The 20,027-nt window shown below is 42.9% G+C and overlaps 1 protein-coding gene, 1 non-coding gene and 1 pseudogene across 8 annotated transcripts; all 3 read left to right on the forward strand.

Annotated features, from left to right (window-relative positions):
• The first annotated feature begins 1,900 nt into the window (after positions 1–1,900).
• LOC123063627 (disease resistance protein RGA2-like) lies at positions 1,901–6,641 on the forward strand (annotated as a pseudogene).
• Positions 6,642–7,714: 1,073 nt separating this feature from the next.
• LOC123063629 (BTB/POZ domain-containing protein FBL11) lies at positions 7,715–14,288 on the forward strand. 7 transcript variants are annotated; one of them, XM_044487504.1, is made up of 19 exons: positions 7,715–7,991; positions 8,076–8,202; positions 8,488–8,623; positions 8,705–8,754; positions 9,449–9,537; positions 9,631–9,739; positions 9,894–9,930; positions 10,051–10,196; positions 10,574–11,108; positions 11,204–11,287; positions 11,396–11,476; positions 11,588–11,733; positions 12,195–12,533; positions 12,613–12,853; positions 12,926–12,981; positions 13,312–13,392; positions 13,566–13,610; positions 13,698–13,766; positions 13,872–14,288. In XM_044487504.1, exons 1-19 carry the CDS (start codon positions 7,756–7,758, stop codon positions 14,061–14,063), a joined length of 2,799 nt encoding a protein of 932 aa, XP_044343439.1. In that variant the 5' UTR covers positions 7,715–7,755; the 3' UTR covers positions 14,064–14,288. The 7 variants fall into 7 exon arrangements, 5 of the variants coding, with proteins under 5 accessions (XP_044343439.1, XP_044343441.1, XP_044343440.1 ...); XM_044487506.1 differs by having other exon boundaries at positions 11,672–11,733; XM_044487505.1 differs by having other exon boundaries at positions 10,574–10,747; positions 10,868–11,108; positions 11,204–11,476.
• Positions 14,289–14,450: 162 nt separating this feature from the next.
• TRNAL-UAA (transfer RNA leucine (anticodon UAA)) lies at positions 14,451–14,534 on the forward strand. The gene has a single exon. It is a non-coding gene; the product is annotated as a tRNA-Leu (tRNA).
• Positions 14,535–20,027: the final 5,493 nt, after the last annotated feature.

Below are 20,027 nucleotides of genomic sequence, written 5' to 3' on the forward strand. Positions count from 1 at the left end.
AGTTCTATGGTCCATTCAGAATTTTGCAACGAGTGGGCAGAGCTGCTTACCAACTCCTTCTACCTGAAGGCTGTCTCCTGCACAATACCTTCCATGTCAGCCAGCTCAAAAGGCACATTGGCCCAAAAGTGGTTCCTTCCGAGAACTTGCCCTTGGTGGATGCTGATGGAGTGATAAAAATGGAATCGAAAGCAATACTGGACAGAAAGCTAATTCCCAGGCCTCAAGGCAATATCAACATTCCAGTCGTCCGATGGTTGATCAAGTGGGTCAACATGCCTAAAGAAGCAACCACTTGGGAGGACTCGGCCTTCATACAGAAGGTTTTTCCTTCCTTCCAAGCTTGAGGACAAGCTTTGTCTCAACGGGGGGGAATTGTCAGGCCAGTGACTGTATCTCTGAAGATTTCCCCTGTTTCTGCGTGCCGGAAGCAATATCAACCATCGATCTGCCATCCAGTGGCTCTCCAGTGAAGATAACGGTTCGCCACTGGCTTGTCATCAGAGTCGTGGATCCTTCATCCAACGGCTATCATCGCCCCGAGTGACGTTGTTCATCGCCCGACACGCCATGTGCTCTGTTTTCACTTTCTGTTCTGCTTTTCTCTCTGTAATGGCTATAAAGCCACCCCTCGCTCTCAGTTTTGGACATGCTGTTATTGTAATCGGGTATAAACCCTAGCCGCCGGTGGCGTGCTTGCTACTTTCCTCTTTCTGCGATATAAACCCTAGCTGAAATTTCCCCAAATTCATCTCTGAATTCGTGTGAGAAAGAGTCTAGTTCACTCAAAACCCTTGTCCGGTTCCTGACAAGATCCTGTTGTATGCATATAAGGAGGTTCTCCAAATAGACTCAAGACCTGAAAAACAGTCATACCATGGATCTGAACCTTTTTTGTATTGTTGTAAGTGTACTTCTCATCCAATAATCTGAACTATCAAGGATCATGCCATAACTTGAGTCTAGCCTTTTTAGCTATTTACTACTTAGAGTACACAGCTAGCAAAGAAAAATATTCTAACAGAACCAATGGATAAAGTTAACTAGTGTGTTATTACCGAAAAAGGCTTTCGCCCCGCTTTATATTATAAAGCAAATGCCCAAGCCAAACATCCAACAAGGTTCAGACACACACACACACACACAAGGTCCAGACAGACAGGTAGTCAAAGGGTTAATGCTGAGGGCACAGCTCAACAAGCCTTGAAGAAACAGAAAAGAACACACAGCTAGTGTGTTATTTCAAGTTTGTTTTTGGGGGCATGCTTGGGTTGAGAGCCAAAATTTGGTATGCCAACATTTGGCAAGCCCAAAATTTGGTAAGTTAGGGGAGGTTGGCAAGCTGAGTTGGTACTTGATAGCCATTTCTTTGGTTTGCCTGCAGAAATCCATCGGTAAGTAGCATGCATTCCTACAGCAACTACCGGGGCATCATCAATATAAGAAATAAAGATGCCTCAGCTATTAACGTGCCATGTCAGAAGGCTCAGTTAGCTGTCCCTGTTATTATACCTCAACAAAGAAACAATGCCCTGTGCTGAGGTACTGCCAGCTGCAGTGACTAGTTTATTTCTAATTTGGCTCTGCTAATTGTCTAGAAAGAATACCGAGTGCTGAGCTGTTGCAAGATTCGACAGTTGACTTGTGAATATTTCGAGGAGTGCAGATCAAACTTTACTCCTTGGAAGAAGTACAACCGCTAATTTATATTGTGGTAATCGTTGGAAGCAACCAAACGCATGTACTTGTCCCCCATGAAGTCAATACTTGCACTGGCTTCCTTTGTTCAGAAGCAAGTATCTGCAAGCTTGGCTTGCTCACACCACCATTCTCTTCCCCACCCTGGACTGCAATTGTATTTCCCTGTGCTCTGCGTGTGTCGCGAGCTCTGAGCACACCAATGGCAGAGCTGGTGGCCACCATGGTAGTTGGGCCACTGCTGTCTATTGTGAAGGAGAAGGCGTCCGGCTACCTGCTGGACCAGTACAAGGTGATGGAGGGTATGGAGCAGCAGCACAGGATCCTCAAACGCAAGCTGCTGGCCATCCTGGACGTCGTCGCCGATGCTGAGCAGGCGGCGTCCCACAGAGAAGGGGCCAAGGCTTGGCTTGAGGAGGTCAAGAGGGTGGCTTATGAGGCGAACGAGATCTTCGACGAGTTCAAGTATGAGGCGCTCCGCCGCGAAGCCAAGAAGAATGGGCACTACAGCAAGCTCGGCTTCGAGGTAGTAAAACTCTTCCCCACCCACAACCGTTTTGCATTCCGTGACAAAATGGGGAAGAAGCTCTGCAGCATTGTGCAGGCCATTGAGGTTCTTGTGGCTGAGATGAATGCCTTTGGGTTTAAATATCAGCAGCAAGTACCAGCATCCATGCAGTGGAGGCAGACAGATCCTGTTATCTTCGATCCAAAGAAAATCATCAGCAGATCAAGAGACCAAGATACTTCAAATATTGTTGATATACTACTTGGTCAAGTCAGCAATGAAAGTCTCATGGTTGTTCCCATTGTTGGAATAGGGGGGCTAGGCAAGACCACCTTAGCGCAGCTCATTTACAATGAACCTGAAATTCAGAAGCATTTCGAGTTGCTGATCTGGGTTTGTGTCTCTGACAACTTCGATGTTGATTCTCTGGCTAAAAAAATTGCTGAAGCAGCAAGTCCCAACAAAGGCCAAGTGCAAGATGTACTAAGTGGACGCAGATTCCTCCTTGTATTAGATGACGTGTGGAACCGAGAGAGTGATAAGTGGGAAAAGCTCAAGGCCCGTCTAACACATGGTGCCAAGGGTAGTGTGGTTCTGACAACTACTCGTGATGAAGGAGTTGCAAAAATAATGGGTACAGTTAAAGCCTATAATCTCGCACCTTTGGAGGATAATTTCATACAGGAAATTATCGAGACGAGAGCATTCAGATTGCAGAAAGATGAAGAAAGGCCTGTCGTGCTAGTTAATATGGTTGGTGAAATTGTCAAGAGATGATGTGGCTCTCCTTTGGCAGCAACAGCACTGGACTCTGTGCTGCATACAAAGAGCAGCGAGGAAGAATGGAAAGCTATATCAAGCAGAAGCAATGTTTGCACTGAGGAATCTGGAATTTTACCAATACTCAAGCTCAGCTACAATGACTTGTCGTCGCAGATGAAGCAGTGCTTTGCTTTCTGTGCTATGTTTCCCAAAGATTACAAGATTGATGTGGACAAGCTGATCCAACTGTGGATCGCACATGGGTTTATTCAGCACCAAAATGAAGTTAGTCCTGAAACCATTGGCAAGCGGATTTTCAGTGAGCTAGCCTCAAGGTCATTCTTTGTGGATGTGAAGCAAGTCCAAGTTTCATTCCACGGAACTATGCACATCGGGGATAGTTATTCCCAACATACATGTAAAATTCACGATCTTATGCATGATGTTGCACTGTCGACAATGGAAAAAGAATGTGCTCATGCACCCGAGGAACCAAGTCAGACTGAGTGGCTTTCAGATACAGCTCGCCACTTACTTTTGTCTTGTGAAGAACCAGAAACTATTTTGAATGATTCTATGGCGAAAAGATCTCCAGCTATGCAGACACTTCTGTGTGATTGTTATATGGAAGATCCATTGCAGCATTTATCAAAATACAGCTCTTTGAAGGCATTACGGCTCTGTACATGGAGCAGATCATTTCCCTTGAAATCAAAGCATCTGCATCACCTGAGGTACCTTGATCTCTCAAGAAGTGGTATCGCATCACTTCCTGAAGATATAAGCATTCTATACAACCTGCAAACATTGAACATATCTTGCTGCCGCGAGCTTCGTTGGCTTCCAAGACAAATGAAGTATATGACTGCCCTCCGTCACCTCTACACTCATGGTTGTCCAGAGATGAGGAAATGCCTAGTGACCTCCGAAAACTCATTTCCCTACGGACACTTACATGTTTTGTAGCAGGTCCGATTGGCTCTGAGCGCAGCAGTGTTGGAGAGTTGCAACAGTTATCAGCTGGACCTACATCAGCTAGAGAATGTGACCGAAGAAGATGCAAAAGCGGCAAATCTCGGAAAGAAAAAGGAACTCCGAGAACTCACATTAAAATGGACTGTTGGTTGCATCAATGATGCAAGAGTGCTCGAGGGTCTCAAACCTCATGATGGTCTGCAAGCTGTAAGGATAGAATCCTACCGGAGGCACCACCTTTCCGACATGGATGGCTTTGTGGCGAAACATGGTTGAGATCCATCTTTCTCATTGTAAAAAACTGCAACGATTATTCAGTTGTGATAGACCCTTCACTTTTCCAAATCTGAAGGAGTTTACACTAAAATCTCTGGAATGTCTGGAGAGCTGGTGGGACATAAATAACGAGGAACAAGGAGAAGAGATGACATTTCCTCAGCTTGAGAAGTTATCTATTGCTGGCTGTGGAAAGCTGACAGCATTACCAGAAGCAACACTGCTTGGAGAATCTTATGGTACAATGGCACGGTCAGCATTTCCATCATTGAAAGTGCTCTACTTGGATGACTTGGAAAGCTTTGGAAGATGGGAGGCAATCGAAGGAACTCAAAGAGGACACATTGTATTTCCTAGGCTTGAGGAACTTACAATCCAGAACTGCCCTCTGCTGACCGCATTACCGGAAGCACCGTTTGGTGGGGATTATGGTATGGCACCCTCAGCATTTCCTGCATTGAAGGTTCTCATATTGAGAGATTAACGAGCTTTGAGAGATGGGGACCAGTCAATGGATCTCAAGCAGATGAGATAATGTTTCCTCAGCTTGAGAAGTTGTCTGTTATAGGCTGTGAAAAGACGACAGCGTTGTCAGGACAAGAAAATGTTTGTCCAAAGCTGTCAACAAAAGCTAAATCACCAAAGCTCAGTGTGTTCAAGATGCAGGGAAGTGAGGAAGAAATGTTCCTGTGGGTACCTACACATATGACTTCACTGACCAATCTGACACTGCGAAGGCATGATGACTCAGAAACAACCTCTGTGGCAGCTGACCATAGTCTGACACAGGTGGTGGGCGTCATGGAAAAATGGAATCGTGATGATTTCCCTCTGGCAAATATGGAGTTAATTGGCTTTAGGTTGGGTGTAACTGAGCTATGTGCATGTTTTGTGCAGATTCAGCGCTTATGCATTAAAGATTCTGCTGCGCTTGTTCACCGGCCAGAGAAAGAGTTCCGAAGCTTGGTATCTTTGAGGAGTCTAAAGATTATATCCTGCGAACAACTGGTTGGATATGCACAAGCTCCTGTAGCTGAGCCATCAACAGCATCAGAATCCTCGAGTGAGCTCCTGCCTCGTCTCGAGTATCTCAATATATATGGTTGTAAAAGCATGGTTGAGATCTTCAAAGTCCCTGCATCCCTGAGGAAAATGAGAATTACTTGTTGCAGCAAGCTCAAGTTCATATTCAGCAGTAGGCCGCAGCAGGAGAGTCAGTGCCATTGAGTATTCAAGGGCCATCAGCCAGTTCCAGGGAGGAGCATATTATATTTCCATGTTTAGAAGAAATAGACATTCGGGAGTGTGACAGCTTAACAGGGGTCCTCGATCTTCCGCCGTCCCTCAAGGAAATAATATTTAATGGGTGCGGTGAGTTGAGATCAGTAGAATTTCAATCAGGAGAGATGCCATTATTGGAGGTCCTTCACATTGCACGATGCAAAACCCTGTCATCCCTACCAGACGGGCCGCAAGCATACTCATCCCTCCAATATTTTACCGTTAAAAACTGCCCTGGCGTAAAGAGTCTCCCTGCATGCCTGCAGCAACGGCTAAGCTGCCTTGTGTCAAAATTTCTAGATGCCCGTCATCAAGGTACGCACGCGCCAGTTTGCTTCTCTATTGATTTGTCACATCTCAGCAACAAATTCAGACATCCTTCCACATATACTACTACTCGAGCTGGATCTGTTTGCTCTAGCTAGTTACTACTACATAATTAAGTGGGTCCTGATTCATGCACACTTACACTAACTACTACGGAGTACACTAGAGCAGAGAGCATATTTAATCAAGTGCTTAGATAACTGTAATAGCACACACCAAAGATAATGATAACCGCATGACTAGTACTACAACCCCAAACTGGAGTAAATATCAATTGTATGTAAATTATTCATCTCTTCAGTGCACATTTTTTCAGTGTAAACTTTGATGCTGCATTAATATACAGTACTTACCAGTTTTCCGTGACATCATTTGTGAAACAGAGCCTAGCCTTCTGAAGCCCAAGACATGGAGAAATGGCTTCCGCTGAGAGAAGTGTGCTGTTGATATGGACAACATCACCCTGGGAATCTACCAAGGAGCAGCAGGAGGTTCAATTCGATTATATGGACGGGTCGTATTCTGAGATTTCTTCTGTTGTTGATTGTGTGTGGCTCCTTTGTAGAGCTGTTTCCGCACATCCAGGGTACCTGGAGTAGGAACCATGTTTCTATGAAGTATGTATATTGCCGCGCTTTCAGTTAGCTACATTCATTGACATGCCAAGAACAGTCTGGTTGTAAGTTGTAGCTCAGATATGTAGATGTCTCATGTGGACAGACTAGCTGTTTCCTCTTCTGCTGTAATGAAGCTGGAGTCTTATATTGTTCTCTTTATGCTATCCCCCCAGGTCTTGATGTTGATCTGTGCTTTAGCTCGAGCTTCCGCAAGTTAATTAGTTTGGGTCTGCCCTTCCTTATTTGGTTTGAGCAGTTTATGTATTTGACACAGTAAGTTTTGAACCCTGGTTTCTTTAATAGAAATCGGAAAAGGTGGCCTCTCTTTTATGAAAATAAAATAGAATAATAAATGCCTCTTGCTGTAGCTATATATTAGTATACAAAACGATCTTATATTATGGGACGGAGGGAGTATATACTATCTCCTTTGGCATATATAGGTTTGAGAGTAAATATGCAGCTAATCCTGCAACTGGGGTGTTCGGCAAACGTTGCAAGTACAACCACTGCAACTTTGCAAGCGAAGTAATCCAACACTGATTTGAGGCCTGTTGAAGCTAAAACTGACATGGCTTCGGCACCCCAAGGATCTCAATGTAAATTTTCTAGTGTGTTTCGAAAAACATATTTATAGTAATATCTAGTATTCCCTCCGTTTCAGTTTACAAGTCCTGCACGTATATTTAGGTTGTCAATTTTATCACTTTAATATAAACTATATAACACATAAATTATACAGTTTGAAAATAGAACATTTATATTGGTATATTTTTTGTAATATATGACTTGTATTAGGTTGGTCAAATTGACGACCTAGGGATACGCGCACGCCCTGTAAACTGAAAGAGAGGGAGTACAAAAAACATAAATAGCCATGAAAACATAAACATACAGGGCCTAGGCACCCCAAGTATTTCAATGTGATTTTTCTATCGTGTTCTGAAGAACTTATTTATACTAACATGTAGTACAGAAAACATAAATTGCCATGAAAAGCATAAACAGACAGGCCCCGGCACCCCAAGGATTTGCCATCCACACATCAACATAAATTGCCATGAAAAATGTTTGATTTCCCATGCCTAAAAATTTGACGTTAGAGTTTTAGCATTTCCTCATTTATGCCGTTGGGCCCTTTTCGCTAAAAAAAAGCTAGTACAGAAAAAAAATAGCCTTGGGACTGATCGTAGTTGGGCTTGCGCCGCGTCATGGCCGGCCCGGCCCGGCCCATATTTACCAAGGGTGGACTTCTCTCATCCGCACTCAAATCCGCCGTACTCGAAACAAGCGGCCCGTATCCAGCCACGCATGTCCGCCGCCGGCGACGGGGAAGATGGCGCCGCCGCCGCCGCCGCCGACACGGTGGTCCTGGAGATCACCGACGCGGCAGCATCCCCATCCTCCGCGCCCCCACCTCCCCCCATCCCCGTCTCCGCCCTCGCCGGCCCCCTCCCGTCCCCGACAGTCCTCGCGGTCCGCGCCGACCGGAGCAGGCTCATCGAGAGCTCCTCCTACTTCCGCGCCCTCCTCGGCGGCAGCTTCAGGTCAGCGAACACCCAGCTCCCGAGCTAATGATTCATCTCCCGAGCAAGCGACTAAGCGAGTCAGCTCGATTTCTGTGGCTGCAGCGAATCGGGCAGCGGCTACGTGCGGATCAGCTGCGACCTCGGTGCCGCCGTGCAGGTACTCCGGTACCTCTTCGAGCCTCCCGGGAGCTTCGCGATCTCGCATCACAACTTCCTGCCGCTGCTGGAGGTACCCTGATCATCTTCTGCGTGGAGGCCGTCTAATCCTAGTGAAAGTGAAATCAGCAACTCCCTTGTTCTTGTCAGTAGCTTATCCTAGTGAAATCAGCATGTTCGGAGTTCTTCTTTTGAGCCTTGAATGCAGCTTTCATGTACTAATGCTACCAATTAGCTTGAGTGCTGGTCATTTGGATGGTGCATTTTGCTTACTTTGGGCTTCAGTTATGTTTGCGTATGGTCCTGCTGTGGTGCTTAGCTTCTGATGTGGGAGTGTGATGTTGTTTTGTCCGCTCAGGGTGCTCTGTTTCTCGCTGTCGAGAGCCTTCTAGTGGACTGTGAAAGGTGGTTCAGAACCGTGAGATCTCGAAATCCCTCCATGGTGGTACCGTTGGATTTCATAATCGAGGCCTGGTTCTTCGCTCAAAAGCATGGTGAGTGTAATGTTTTCGTAATAGTTTTCTTGCAAAAAAAAATTTTGCTCATATGATTTTCTACTTTTTATGTGGTTGTAGGGGTTACTTTTGTTGAAGACGTATGCCCAGGATATCTAGCTCAGAATTTTGTAGGTACAACTATACTCTGTTTCAGTGTTGTGTGCCTTTCTGTTCATACATTACCGCTTCCGCTAGCAGTTTATGATTACTGAACCGTTGTGGATTTCAGTGTTGATGACTCATTATCTCTAATTGACTTCTAAAAAAAGGATGATCCCACTTTTTAATTGAAGTCATTAGGGAGGAAATGCATATATCTGTCTATATGCAGTTCCATCTACTTCTAGGCAGGGGGCAGCTTGGCAAAGGGTTGCTTTAGGTCACACTTGATGGCGGTCTTTCTTAATTGTAGCATTGCGTCTGCGCTTATGATTCTACATGATTTTGGACAGAGACGAAACACCCTTTGCACCATGCATAGTTAAATAAGCTATTCCCTTTTCTTTTCAAAAAACAGCTACTCGCTCTTAACATCGGGCATTTGTTCTACTTTGTTGCTTTTTTTAATGGTAAACATATGACCTACCATGTCTTTGCTTTATCCGACGCTGTTTTTGAGAAGACATCCCAGTTTGTCAGAAATTATGTTGTTTAATTAATGTGAGGCCGACTTACCTATTGACTAGAAGTGAGGATTACTAGTTGATTGGAAGTGCATATGAGAATTCTTTGTAAAAACAGGCCCATTATGTTCTTCAACAGTTATCGCTCTGGCATGAGATGTTGCTCACTTGTAATTACTGTTGTACGAATGTCATGCAGGTACAAGTTATCTCCAGTAGGTCATTTGTTCATATACCTTATGATCTGCTGTGCTCCACCATTGAATCCCCACACCTGACTGTGGATAGGTCTGTTTTTATGTATTTTCAATGTTTTTTCTGTGGCCAGATTGCTATGCTTTCCTCTCTGTGCTGAAAAATGGATTTCCTGACCATTTCCAGTGAAAAGCAATTGTGTGAAGCAATTTTATCTTGGATTTCCGCAAGTAGGCAATCCTGTGAACAATCAGTCTCCAACTCAGCAGATAACCAACTCTCCCTTCTTAGCAAGGTGCACCTTTCTGCAACATGAGTATTACCTGACTTGTGGCATCAAAGCTTGCTGCCACATTGGCATATTTATTGACTATGCACACACATTTGTAGTACAATTTGGTTGCAGATGTCTGGCCATGTTCATTAACGTATATAATTTTCTTTTGCAGGTTAGGGTATGCCTTTTACCTTTAGGATTTGCAGCAGGTATGCCTCCTTGGTTTGGAGCACTTGTTTTATGCAATTTCATATTTTATCTTTCTCTATATTGCAATCCCCACACCTCTCTTTCATGCATTATGTTCTGACTCTTCAACCCCACTTTAGGTACAAAGAGAAACTGCTTTGAATTTGGGAACAATGCTGCATGTATGATTCTTAATCTGCTTAAGGACAGTTTGCAAACTCTACTGTATACAGTTACCGATGACAACTTGGATAGTTACCGTATTCGATTAACAGAATACTCCAAGGTTTTCCTCATTCCCACTTCTGTGCACTATTGTTGCTGTATTAAATTTGAAACATCTAGAAATTGTGGTCTTTTAAAATGACTATTTTCCTCTTCTTGCTTCGCAAAATTATAATACTACGTTCCCAACTGAGTAACCATATCCAAACTGGGTACAACCTCTTCATAAATTTTCATCTTCGAACGACTGTTGTATATGTTCTATCCATTATATGGCACTTTTGAAAAGCTTTAGGTTGAATATAAATCTTCTTAGAAGCTTCATGTGATTCGATATGGCAGTTGGAATAATCTTGTGCTGCATTCTGAATTTTACTTTGGTTCTCCCTTTTCCGGATATTATACACTACTTTTGAAGATGAGGACTTTGTTTTGCAGAAAATAGTACTTTCGGGATGTCCCCAGTTAACTACGCAATTCCTATACATATCGGCGCTCCCCACTGATCTAGATGCTGTATTTAAGAGAACTATAGTGAGCGATGTTAACGATGGATGTTTGAACCATTACAATGGGCTGGTGAAGAAGGCTAAAACCTTGTCATTTAGAAATGTACGCATTGTGGATCTCTCCAAATGTCCAAATGTACATTTTGGTGCAGCAATTTTATGGATGAAGTGGGCATTTCCAGAATTGAGGACATTCATAGCTTCCTATTGTTTACTCTTTCAGTTTGAAGATTTGCAGTATTTGTTACTGAGATGTCCATGGATTAATGAAATCAATTTGAGTATTGATACAAGCGTTATACTATCCAAGTACTCGATTATATCTTCTAGATCTGAAGTACGGCGTGACGTGAATCAAAATCTATCTAGCTATTACATGCAAAGTGGATTATATGGGACCTCAGTAAACCCAGTTTTCTCAAATATATCAAAATTGATACTGGAAGGCCGAAATGATATTACTGGTATGGGAAATTTTCTGTGATTTAAAAGTATGCATATTTTATTTGCGACCTTGTAACTGGGTTTCTTTTTATTTTGTGTCTGTCTTTGTGTACAGATATGAACTTGCTGGAGATATCCATGCTGAAAAGTTCCCTGTGTTATATAAACATTAAACATTGCACCCTGTTGACAGACGATGGTATATCTACACTACTGTTGAATTGTAGAAAAATGCACTCGATGATTCTTTCTTATACATCGTTTGGAAATCATTCAATTCAAACCCTATGCTCATTGGATCCTTCAGATGGCTTTTCTTACCATAAGGATGAACATGCTCATGTTATGGCATTTAGGTTGCAAGAATTGCATCTGGAAGGCTGTGAAGGTAATTAAATATTTAAATATCATACCTTTTGTTCCTTATCCAAGGTTCTGTTGCAACTGAGCCATAACTTGGCATGATTAATCTGGGTAATGTGAGTTCTTCTATTTATAGGTATTAGTTGTGCTGCTATGTCCCAGCTAGTGAGTAATATGAATATTGTGAAGTCCTTATGCTTAAGGGAGACATCACTTGCAGATGGTGCTCTCTGCAACTTCGTTGGCTCTTCACTTGAGTATCTTGATATTTCGGAGACTGTGGTATGATTTTTTTAAATTATATTTTATGTTCAATGTACTTGCCATGCTATATATGTTAGACTCTTCTCCTGATTTTTTTTAAAGAATGTCATTTTCCTAATAAATATTGTAATCTTCTTATGAACGAAACACTGTTTAGTTGATTGAACAAATATTGAGCTTGGAACTATAGACCAACAATATTACAGATTTTCCAAATATTTTTTATCAAGAACACATAACAAACTGTAGACCCTTTGAACATAGGATTTTGATGATAAACTTTTGTGCTTTTATATTTGAATGGCAGGACTATATAAAGTGTGTTGCTCTGATGGCTGCAAAGGGCAAACTTTGAAAGTGCAGTGCTAGTTCACTGTTAATCAGTTCTTTTATTGTTATGGCATGGCAGAACCATCACTGTGCACACTAATATGATAATACCTGGTTCTTATGTTTTTTTCCTGGGACAAAACTTACAGGTTTCTATGGTCTCATTTGCACCAGTTATACGAAGAAACTCTAATTTGAGCTGCTTGAAAACAGCTGGATGCCGTAACCTACTGTTTGAACAGGGTGAGGTACAATCCACGAGCGGTAACAAGTATGGCAGGTTTCTTCAGGAGATAACCAGTACGTGCTATTTAGAGGATGTAGAAATGGGCTGGGCATTTTGCCCTGTTCGAGTTGATGACCTCATTCCTTCTTTTAGTAAAGTAAGGCGGATGACAGTTGGCCTTGGCACAACATTACCAGAGAATATCCTGCATGCTCTTCCTGAGATCTGCCCGTTTCTCGAGTCTTTGGTTCTTAGGTTTCAGGTGTGCCCTCCTCTGTACTATTAAATAATATAACTACTTGTTCCTTTCACTGTATAATGATTGTATGATCTGCATCCAGGTAATCTCTGACAGAGTTGTAAGAAATCTATTGGAATCGTCAACAAATCTTCAGGTGCTATGCCTGCACTATTGCCTCGGCAGTTTGACTTCATTTAGCTTTCAAACAATGGCACCAGCATTAAGAATATTACGGCTCCAGTGGGTTACTCCATGGATCACAAATGATGATCTGACAATTCTTACACAGAATTGCAATTTAGTTGAACTTTTGCTGTCTGGTTGCAAACTCCTTGACTCCAGTAAGTTTACTTCAAGTTCATTATATGAATCCATTTGTTATTTCGATGATTCGAGTTTTTCCTGACCCACAGACTCTCAAGAGATAATCTCTTCTGGGTGGCCAAACTTGGCATGTTTACAACTTGAGGTGGGCATGAACTAACTGTGGATATTACATGGCACATGTGCGTAAAATTATATCCAAGGGTTCGAATCTGGAACCTTTAGGGTACCCTCTGACCCTACTTAGCTCAACCAATTGAACTGAAGTTTCAAAAACGAAGTGAATTCTGAAAATACAGTTCATTTGGTTGAACTAAAGAGGGTCGGAGGGTACACTCAAGGTTCCAAATTTACATGCCTACTTATATCTGTATGGGGGTACTTTATATCTATAGTTTTTATTTGGACACCGAAACTGTGGATTTCTCTGCTAAATCCTGTCTCTTATGGACCTCATGTTTGTTGATATATGCAGGAATGTGGTCAGATAACACTTGATGGGGTTGATTCTATTTTAGATTGTAAAGCTTTGGAAGAAGTCTTGCTTAGGCACACCGTGAGTATGAAAAACTCTATACCTAAGTTCAATCGAGCCATTACAACTAATAATCCAGCGGAAGAAACAAGAATTTTACCCTCAAAGATTCGAATATCCTCCTAACCAGCTTAAAGTAGTTCAAAGTGTAAAGAGTTCTTTTTTCTTCTGAATCTTGAAAATGAAAACTGCAGGGTAGAGGTATTGGAAGAACCATTATAACAGATGCTATCAGAGAGGTAGGTACCTACGTCCATCTGCCTTCTCCAATCTATTTTAAGCCTTTGCACCACTGCAACCCATCACTAATTTGCTCCCCATCACAGCTGCCGCTCCTAAGGAAGCTGGCGCTGGATCTCTGCGACGCGTCCGAGGGAGGCTACGACACCCCGAACGTGAGAACTACTACACCCCAAAAGATTCCCCCAAAGCAAGCTACTCGGATAGATTCAGAGAGGAGAGGATCTATGCGCTGACATGTTTTGCCGCTGTTTTCAAAGGTTCCGGAGGGGAAGATGATGAGGAGCGTGAGGATGAGCAGGTGCAAGAAGTCGGCGGCAGCGGCGAGGTCGTGCTTCGTAGAGGCGTCCTCCTCGAGTTCGAACCCGAAGCCGGTGCAGCACAGGGAGACCATCGTGCTGGAGTGGAGCAGCCGGCAGCTGACGACCGCCGTAGTGGAAGAAAGACTCTAGTCATGTAACGGAACTTCTTTCTTTTGAGAGAAAGACTGTAGAACAGTTTATCTTTGCTTGCATAATTTTTCTGGGGAATTGTCCAAGTAGAGAGGTGTTCTACAATTTATATAGGGAGAAAAGGAATCGTCCAATTATTTGGCGGAGAAACCGGGTAAATGGAACATAAGTGTTTTGTGACGTGAAGGTTTTTAATAATATGAATGGCACGGTTTTTTAGACATATGTTAGCTAAGCTTTACCTGGAACGTATCATGTACTGTAGATGGCAACCATGCTTTTTTTTTTTATGTTATGGATAAAAGAATGAAACATGTCAACAAATGTACTATGCTGGTGAAATACAATAAGATATATATAGATGGGATTTGAAATATATCACAAGGAGCTGGTTTGCCCGAGTGGTTAAGGGGGAAGACTTAAGATCTTCTGCAGTCAAGCTGCGCGTGGGTTCGAACCCCACAGCCAGCACTCCGCCGAATTTTCTTTTAATCTTTCTGTTTCTCTATTTTTTTTATTAAATGGCTATTGTCAATTTATTTCTCTTTTTTTTAGAAGACCACTATCAATAATTTATCTTCTTTTCTATGATTGAAGAGGAACACCTCAAGAAAGAAAAAAAATACTCGATGGAGAGGATCACAAACACTCGTCTCAACCCACCACACAAAAATGATGTGTGGCATTCCGCCCTGATGTTTTTCGATGGTAATTTCAGTCACGCAGGGATAGCAAATTTCAGTCACACGCGACAAGTTTCTGTCAAAAATAAATTGAAGCATGAAAGTTGACATGCTTGCCAACTAAAGTTTCCATCCTTGCGTAACTAAACTAATCTTCTAAAAGGTTCGTAGATGACATGTGCTCGTAGCCGACATGTGACACTTAACAGGGTCCTAAATGTATATATTTTTAGAGATGGGGAAAATTGAGGACCTAACTAAAAGAAACTCCAAGGTGGTTCACAGAAATGGACTTCACCATATGTTCGGAGACATGTCCGGACATTTCTGCGAACGCGGATAGAGGCGGAGGCCGTCCAACCACAGTCCCCAAATGTCCGCCCCTGGTTCGGCCTCCTCCATTTGACTTGCATATGTAGATCAATACTAATTTAAGCATATCTTTAATAATCGCAAACATATGTAATCATAGCCAAAAGGCATCGGATGTTCAATAAGCTTTTACATCCAATCGATTTCAAAAGTTGTCAGTCTGGTTGTCCATGCCAAAGACCTCCTTCTTCGGACCCCAGCTTGGCTGTCCGTGGCAAATACCTCACTCTTTGGCTGGTCCGACACCCTCCACTTGCATGAAGCGCTTAAACAAGCCCACAAAGTAAGCTAGGACAATCTTCGCGCATCGAGATCTAAGTCCAACGTCTTCACGAACAACAAATTTGGAATCCTCTAAAGCGGCCTTGATCTCAAACTTCTTCTCTTGGAGCTTGAGTTTCTTTTCTTGCATCTCTATGAAGCTGCCAAATATTGTTGCCTTCTTTCTCTCCTTCACGTCATTGTGCGCGACTAGGGCCATCTCCAGGAATTTGGGGCCCCGGTGCGAAAAAAAAGGTTTCTCCTATGGCTGACTAATTCTTATGTCATCCAAGACGATAATACTCTATGATCTGCGCTTGCATGCACTGCTGAGCAACCAATCACATGAATCATATCGCACCAGAGTACTTACGGCTACACATTTGTGTGATACGAACAACAAATATAAAACAAGGCCCCAAATTTAAAAAAAACCATACTTCCTTTATTTTAGTTTATTGGGAGCATTAACTTTTATTCCTTCAAAAAAGGTGCATTAACTTTTTATTAATTTCAAAATAGTAAGTGTATATTTTTGTTGGGTAAAATAGCAAGTGCATTTTTTTTGCATTTGGTTTTTTTATTCCCTATTTTTTTTCCAACCGGGCTCTCACCCCTTTCCATTAATTTCTCAATCAACGGAAATACATCAGTCAGTATCCAAGTTTTTGCCGACTAACCACAACCCACAAGGGGAACTAGACCGAACTGAGAAATGCAAAAGGAGACTGAAAGGGGAAGAGCGAGCTGGTGCACCAACAGGAAACCCACTGCATGATGATCCTAGAGCGGACCATCCGCCGTGGGGCGAAAACCTGATGGCACTCACAAGCAACTGCCCAACTGAAAACGAGTTCACGATAAAACTACTGGCTAACAGGTTTTGCCGCGGCAAAATACTACCAAAAGACGCCATAACCAGCGGGCATCAGACCCCAGTGGTAAGCCAAATCAGAAAACACCAATGGAGCTCAGCTAGCCGATCTGGATCCCGTCGTTGTCGCCGAGACGGAGTCTGCCATGAGGAAATGATCTATCCGCCAATGTAGCAGCCGCCTGAGCCAATCTCTTCACACCCGTCTGGAACTTCACCTTGTCATCTTCTTTAAGTAAACCTGCCCAATATAACATAAAAGAGCATGCAGTGAAAACAGCCTCCAACGGAGTGCGAGCAATATGTTTATCAAAAGTGACTTTATTTCGAAGGATCCAGATCCCCCAGCAAACAGCAGCGATAATCATCATATAAAACTTTTCCCCTCCTGGAAAAAACCTATACAGCCACGCCCAACTTTGCCACAGCGATCGGGGGCAGCAAGATGCTCCACCCGTCATTCCCAGTACGCCCCAAACTATGCGGGCAAGTGGGCAATTAAAGAACAGATGGTTCGTTGTTTCAATATTTGTACAAAAAGAATAAGTAGGATCCCCAGGCCACTGCCTAGCCCGCATATTGTCTCTTGTAAGCACAACATTTTGAAAAAGCTGCCATAAGAAAATTTTAATTTTTAGTGGGATAGGGGCCTTCCACACCCACTTATAATTGAGGCCAGATAGGTTCTTTTCTAGCCATTCATAAACGGACTTAGTTGTAAATTTTCCTTTACTATTATATTTCCATGAGATAGTATCCGGAGGGCTAGTCAAAGCCAGCTGCCTGGCTTTCTCAACCATCCAAGCCCATTGGTCATTCAACTCTCCAAACAATCTACGTCTAAAACCTAGATTATAGTCCTTTGCAACCCAGGAGGCAACAGTGCATTCTTGGTCATGGCAAATACTAAATAGATCTGGGAAGCGCTCACATAGAACTGTATCATCCACCCAAGGATCGTGCCAGACTCTTGCCAGGTTACCACTATTGATATTAACTTTCCTTCCAGCCATGTATGTGTCTTTGACTTTCATGATAGCTTTCCAACACGGAGAACCCGAGAAACGGGTCCGTATATTAGCTACTGTTTTGTTTCTAAAGTATCTGGCCCTCACAATCCGCTGCCACAGGCCATCACCTGTTTCAAGCTTCCACCACCATTTAACAAGTAGACTAATGTTCTGCTTATGAAGATCCTTGATCCCCAAACACCCAATCTTCTTAGAACGACATACTCTATCCCACTTCACCATATGGTATCCATGTTTCTTGTTCTTTTTCCTCCAGAAAAATCGTCTGCGATGTTTATTCATTTTTTCAATAAAAGTTTTATTGAAAAGAAACATCGACATAAGATAAGATGGAATCCCATCCAGGCTGGACCCCAACAGAGTAAGTTTGGCTCCTGATGATGTTGCATAAGCAATCCAGGCATCCAGTTTTTTAATCATCTTACCTTCCAGGAAATCCAATTCTATGTTCTTAAGGGTAGAATATGTAACAGGGACACCCAAATATCTCATGGGCAGTGTGCCCACTTGACAATTAAACATGTCCGCATATACTAAGTCAGTCTCGTTATCCCCTCCGATAGTAAAAATCTCACTCTTGTCAAAATTGATTTTCAATCCTGACATGAGCTCAAATAGGTAAAGCAAAAGTTTGACATTGATAGCTTTATCAATGTCATGTTCAAAACATACCACCGTATCATCCGCATATTGGAGGATACCAACACCTCCGTCAATAAGGTCAGCCGCCAAACCCTTAATGAGGCCGTTTTTTGTGCTGAAAGCACCATTTTAGTCAGACATTCAGCCGCCATATTGAATAGAAAGGGGGAATGAGGGTCACCCTGCCGTACCCCCTTAGCACTTTGTATATAAGGGCCGATCTCATCGTTAATCTTGACACTCACCGTGCCGTTCTTAAGGATTTGAGAGACCCACCCACACCACTTAGAGTTAAACCCACGCTTCTCATGGCAGTCAAGCAAAAAATCCCAATTAACTTTGTCATAGGCCTTTTCAAAATCAAGTTTAAGGATCACACCCACTTGCTTTTTGATATGAGTATAATGCAACACTTCTTGCAGGGAGATAATACCATCAACAATGTGTCTCCCTTTAATAAAAGCATTTTGCTGGACACTAAACAGCTTATAGGCATATTTGCTCACTCTAATATCCGTAGCTTTGGTGATGAGTTTATAGGGGCAACGAAGTAAGCAAATTGGCCTATATTGCTCGATTTTTGTAGCATCTGCCGATTTGGGTAAAAGAGTTATAATGCCGTAGTTTAGACATTGCACGTCCAACTTGCCTTCATAAAACCACTCGAAAAGACGGAAAAGATCCTGGGCAACCATGATGTGTCGGCGGCCCGATCTTTCGATGAGAGTGGGGATAATTATCGATTTGGTGGATTTTGACCTTGACGATCCGGCTATACCGTACCCGACGATACGCCTCGACAATCGCTAAACCAATCTCCGATGGTTATTGACCTTGCCGTAGGCACGATCAACCTGAACAACAAGGTTCAAGTTCCTGCAAGCAACCGAAGAACCGGCAAGAACAAAGGTGAATTGCAACTGAAATTGCGGATAATAAACTGGGCACACGAACTAGATGAAAAGTTGGGGTTCCACTGTGGATCTGACAAGGCGGTAGTCCTACACGTCTCGTAGATGCGAAATTGTAGCGATGGCTAAACAATACAATAAAACCCGAGATCTAAACCTAACAGTAGCTAACTATTTATTAGAGTACGGCCGCCTGCGCGTAGACGAATCCTGGTCGGCTACGACTTGAAAGAAATCAGAATCATGAGCCGGCCCACATGTAGTTTATTTCCTTGTTTAGCTGTTGACGGTGTGGGCTGCACGCGGACGTGGCCTTCTCCGGTCCAGGAAGCCTAATACTCCTTCTCCTCCTTTTGCACTTTAGCACGTACGTGGCTAGGTACCTTCTTGCATGTCAATAGTGTTGCTGCTTGTGGAATCAACGTGCAACATTTTTCATCTTCCATCTGCATGCGGTTTTTCCTCCTTATCTCTCCAACACCTTCGTTCCTGAGTACAAGTAAATCCAAACATGAGTGTAATATAATATTCTCATTAGTTAAATCATATGTACAAAGGAGCGATAGTACCTGGTCATTTATCTGTCTCGCTCGTGCTCTAGTCATAGGTCCAGATGGAATAACTGATGTCGCGGTGGGTGCAACTGTGGCAGAGATGTCCTCATCAAACCACCTCTCAGCAATGTTGATAGAACTCAACAGGTATATCATCCGAACCAGGGGCACGGTTGGATCTCATATCAAAAAGGGCTTTTTTAATCTCCTCAAGAGAAAAAGGTCGAGTTAAGTCTTCATTATCAGCATATGTCATCCTCTCTTCCTGAGACCATAAGTCTGCATCGATATGGCAAAGGTTACCCGGAGCCGGCCCAAAAAGGGTTTTATAATACTCTGTGGCATGGGACAACAAGTTTTTGGTCCCTTCTATAGTCACAGATCCGTACTCAAGAGATTTCATGGAGTTTTTCCTGCGACCCCCATTAGCTACTTTATGAAAAAAGTCAATGTTATTATCTCCTTTCAACAACCATCTCTCGTTAGAGAATTGGTGCCAATGAAGCTCTTCTTCTACATACATCTCGTTGAGCTCTACTAGGATATCGAGCTTCCTAGTGTAAGCCTCCCCGCACAACCCAGTGGACTCTTCAATCGCCTCCAACTCTTGCAACTCAAGTTTGATAAGTCTCTTCT

Source organism: Triticum aestivum, chromosome 3A, assembly GCF_018294505.1.
Source record: "Triticum aestivum cultivar Chinese Spring chromosome 3A, IWGSC CS RefSeq v2.1, whole genome shotgun sequence".
In the NCBI taxonomy this organism is placed as follows: Eukaryota; Viridiplantae; Streptophyta; class Magnoliopsida; order Poales; family Poaceae; genus Triticum; species Triticum aestivum.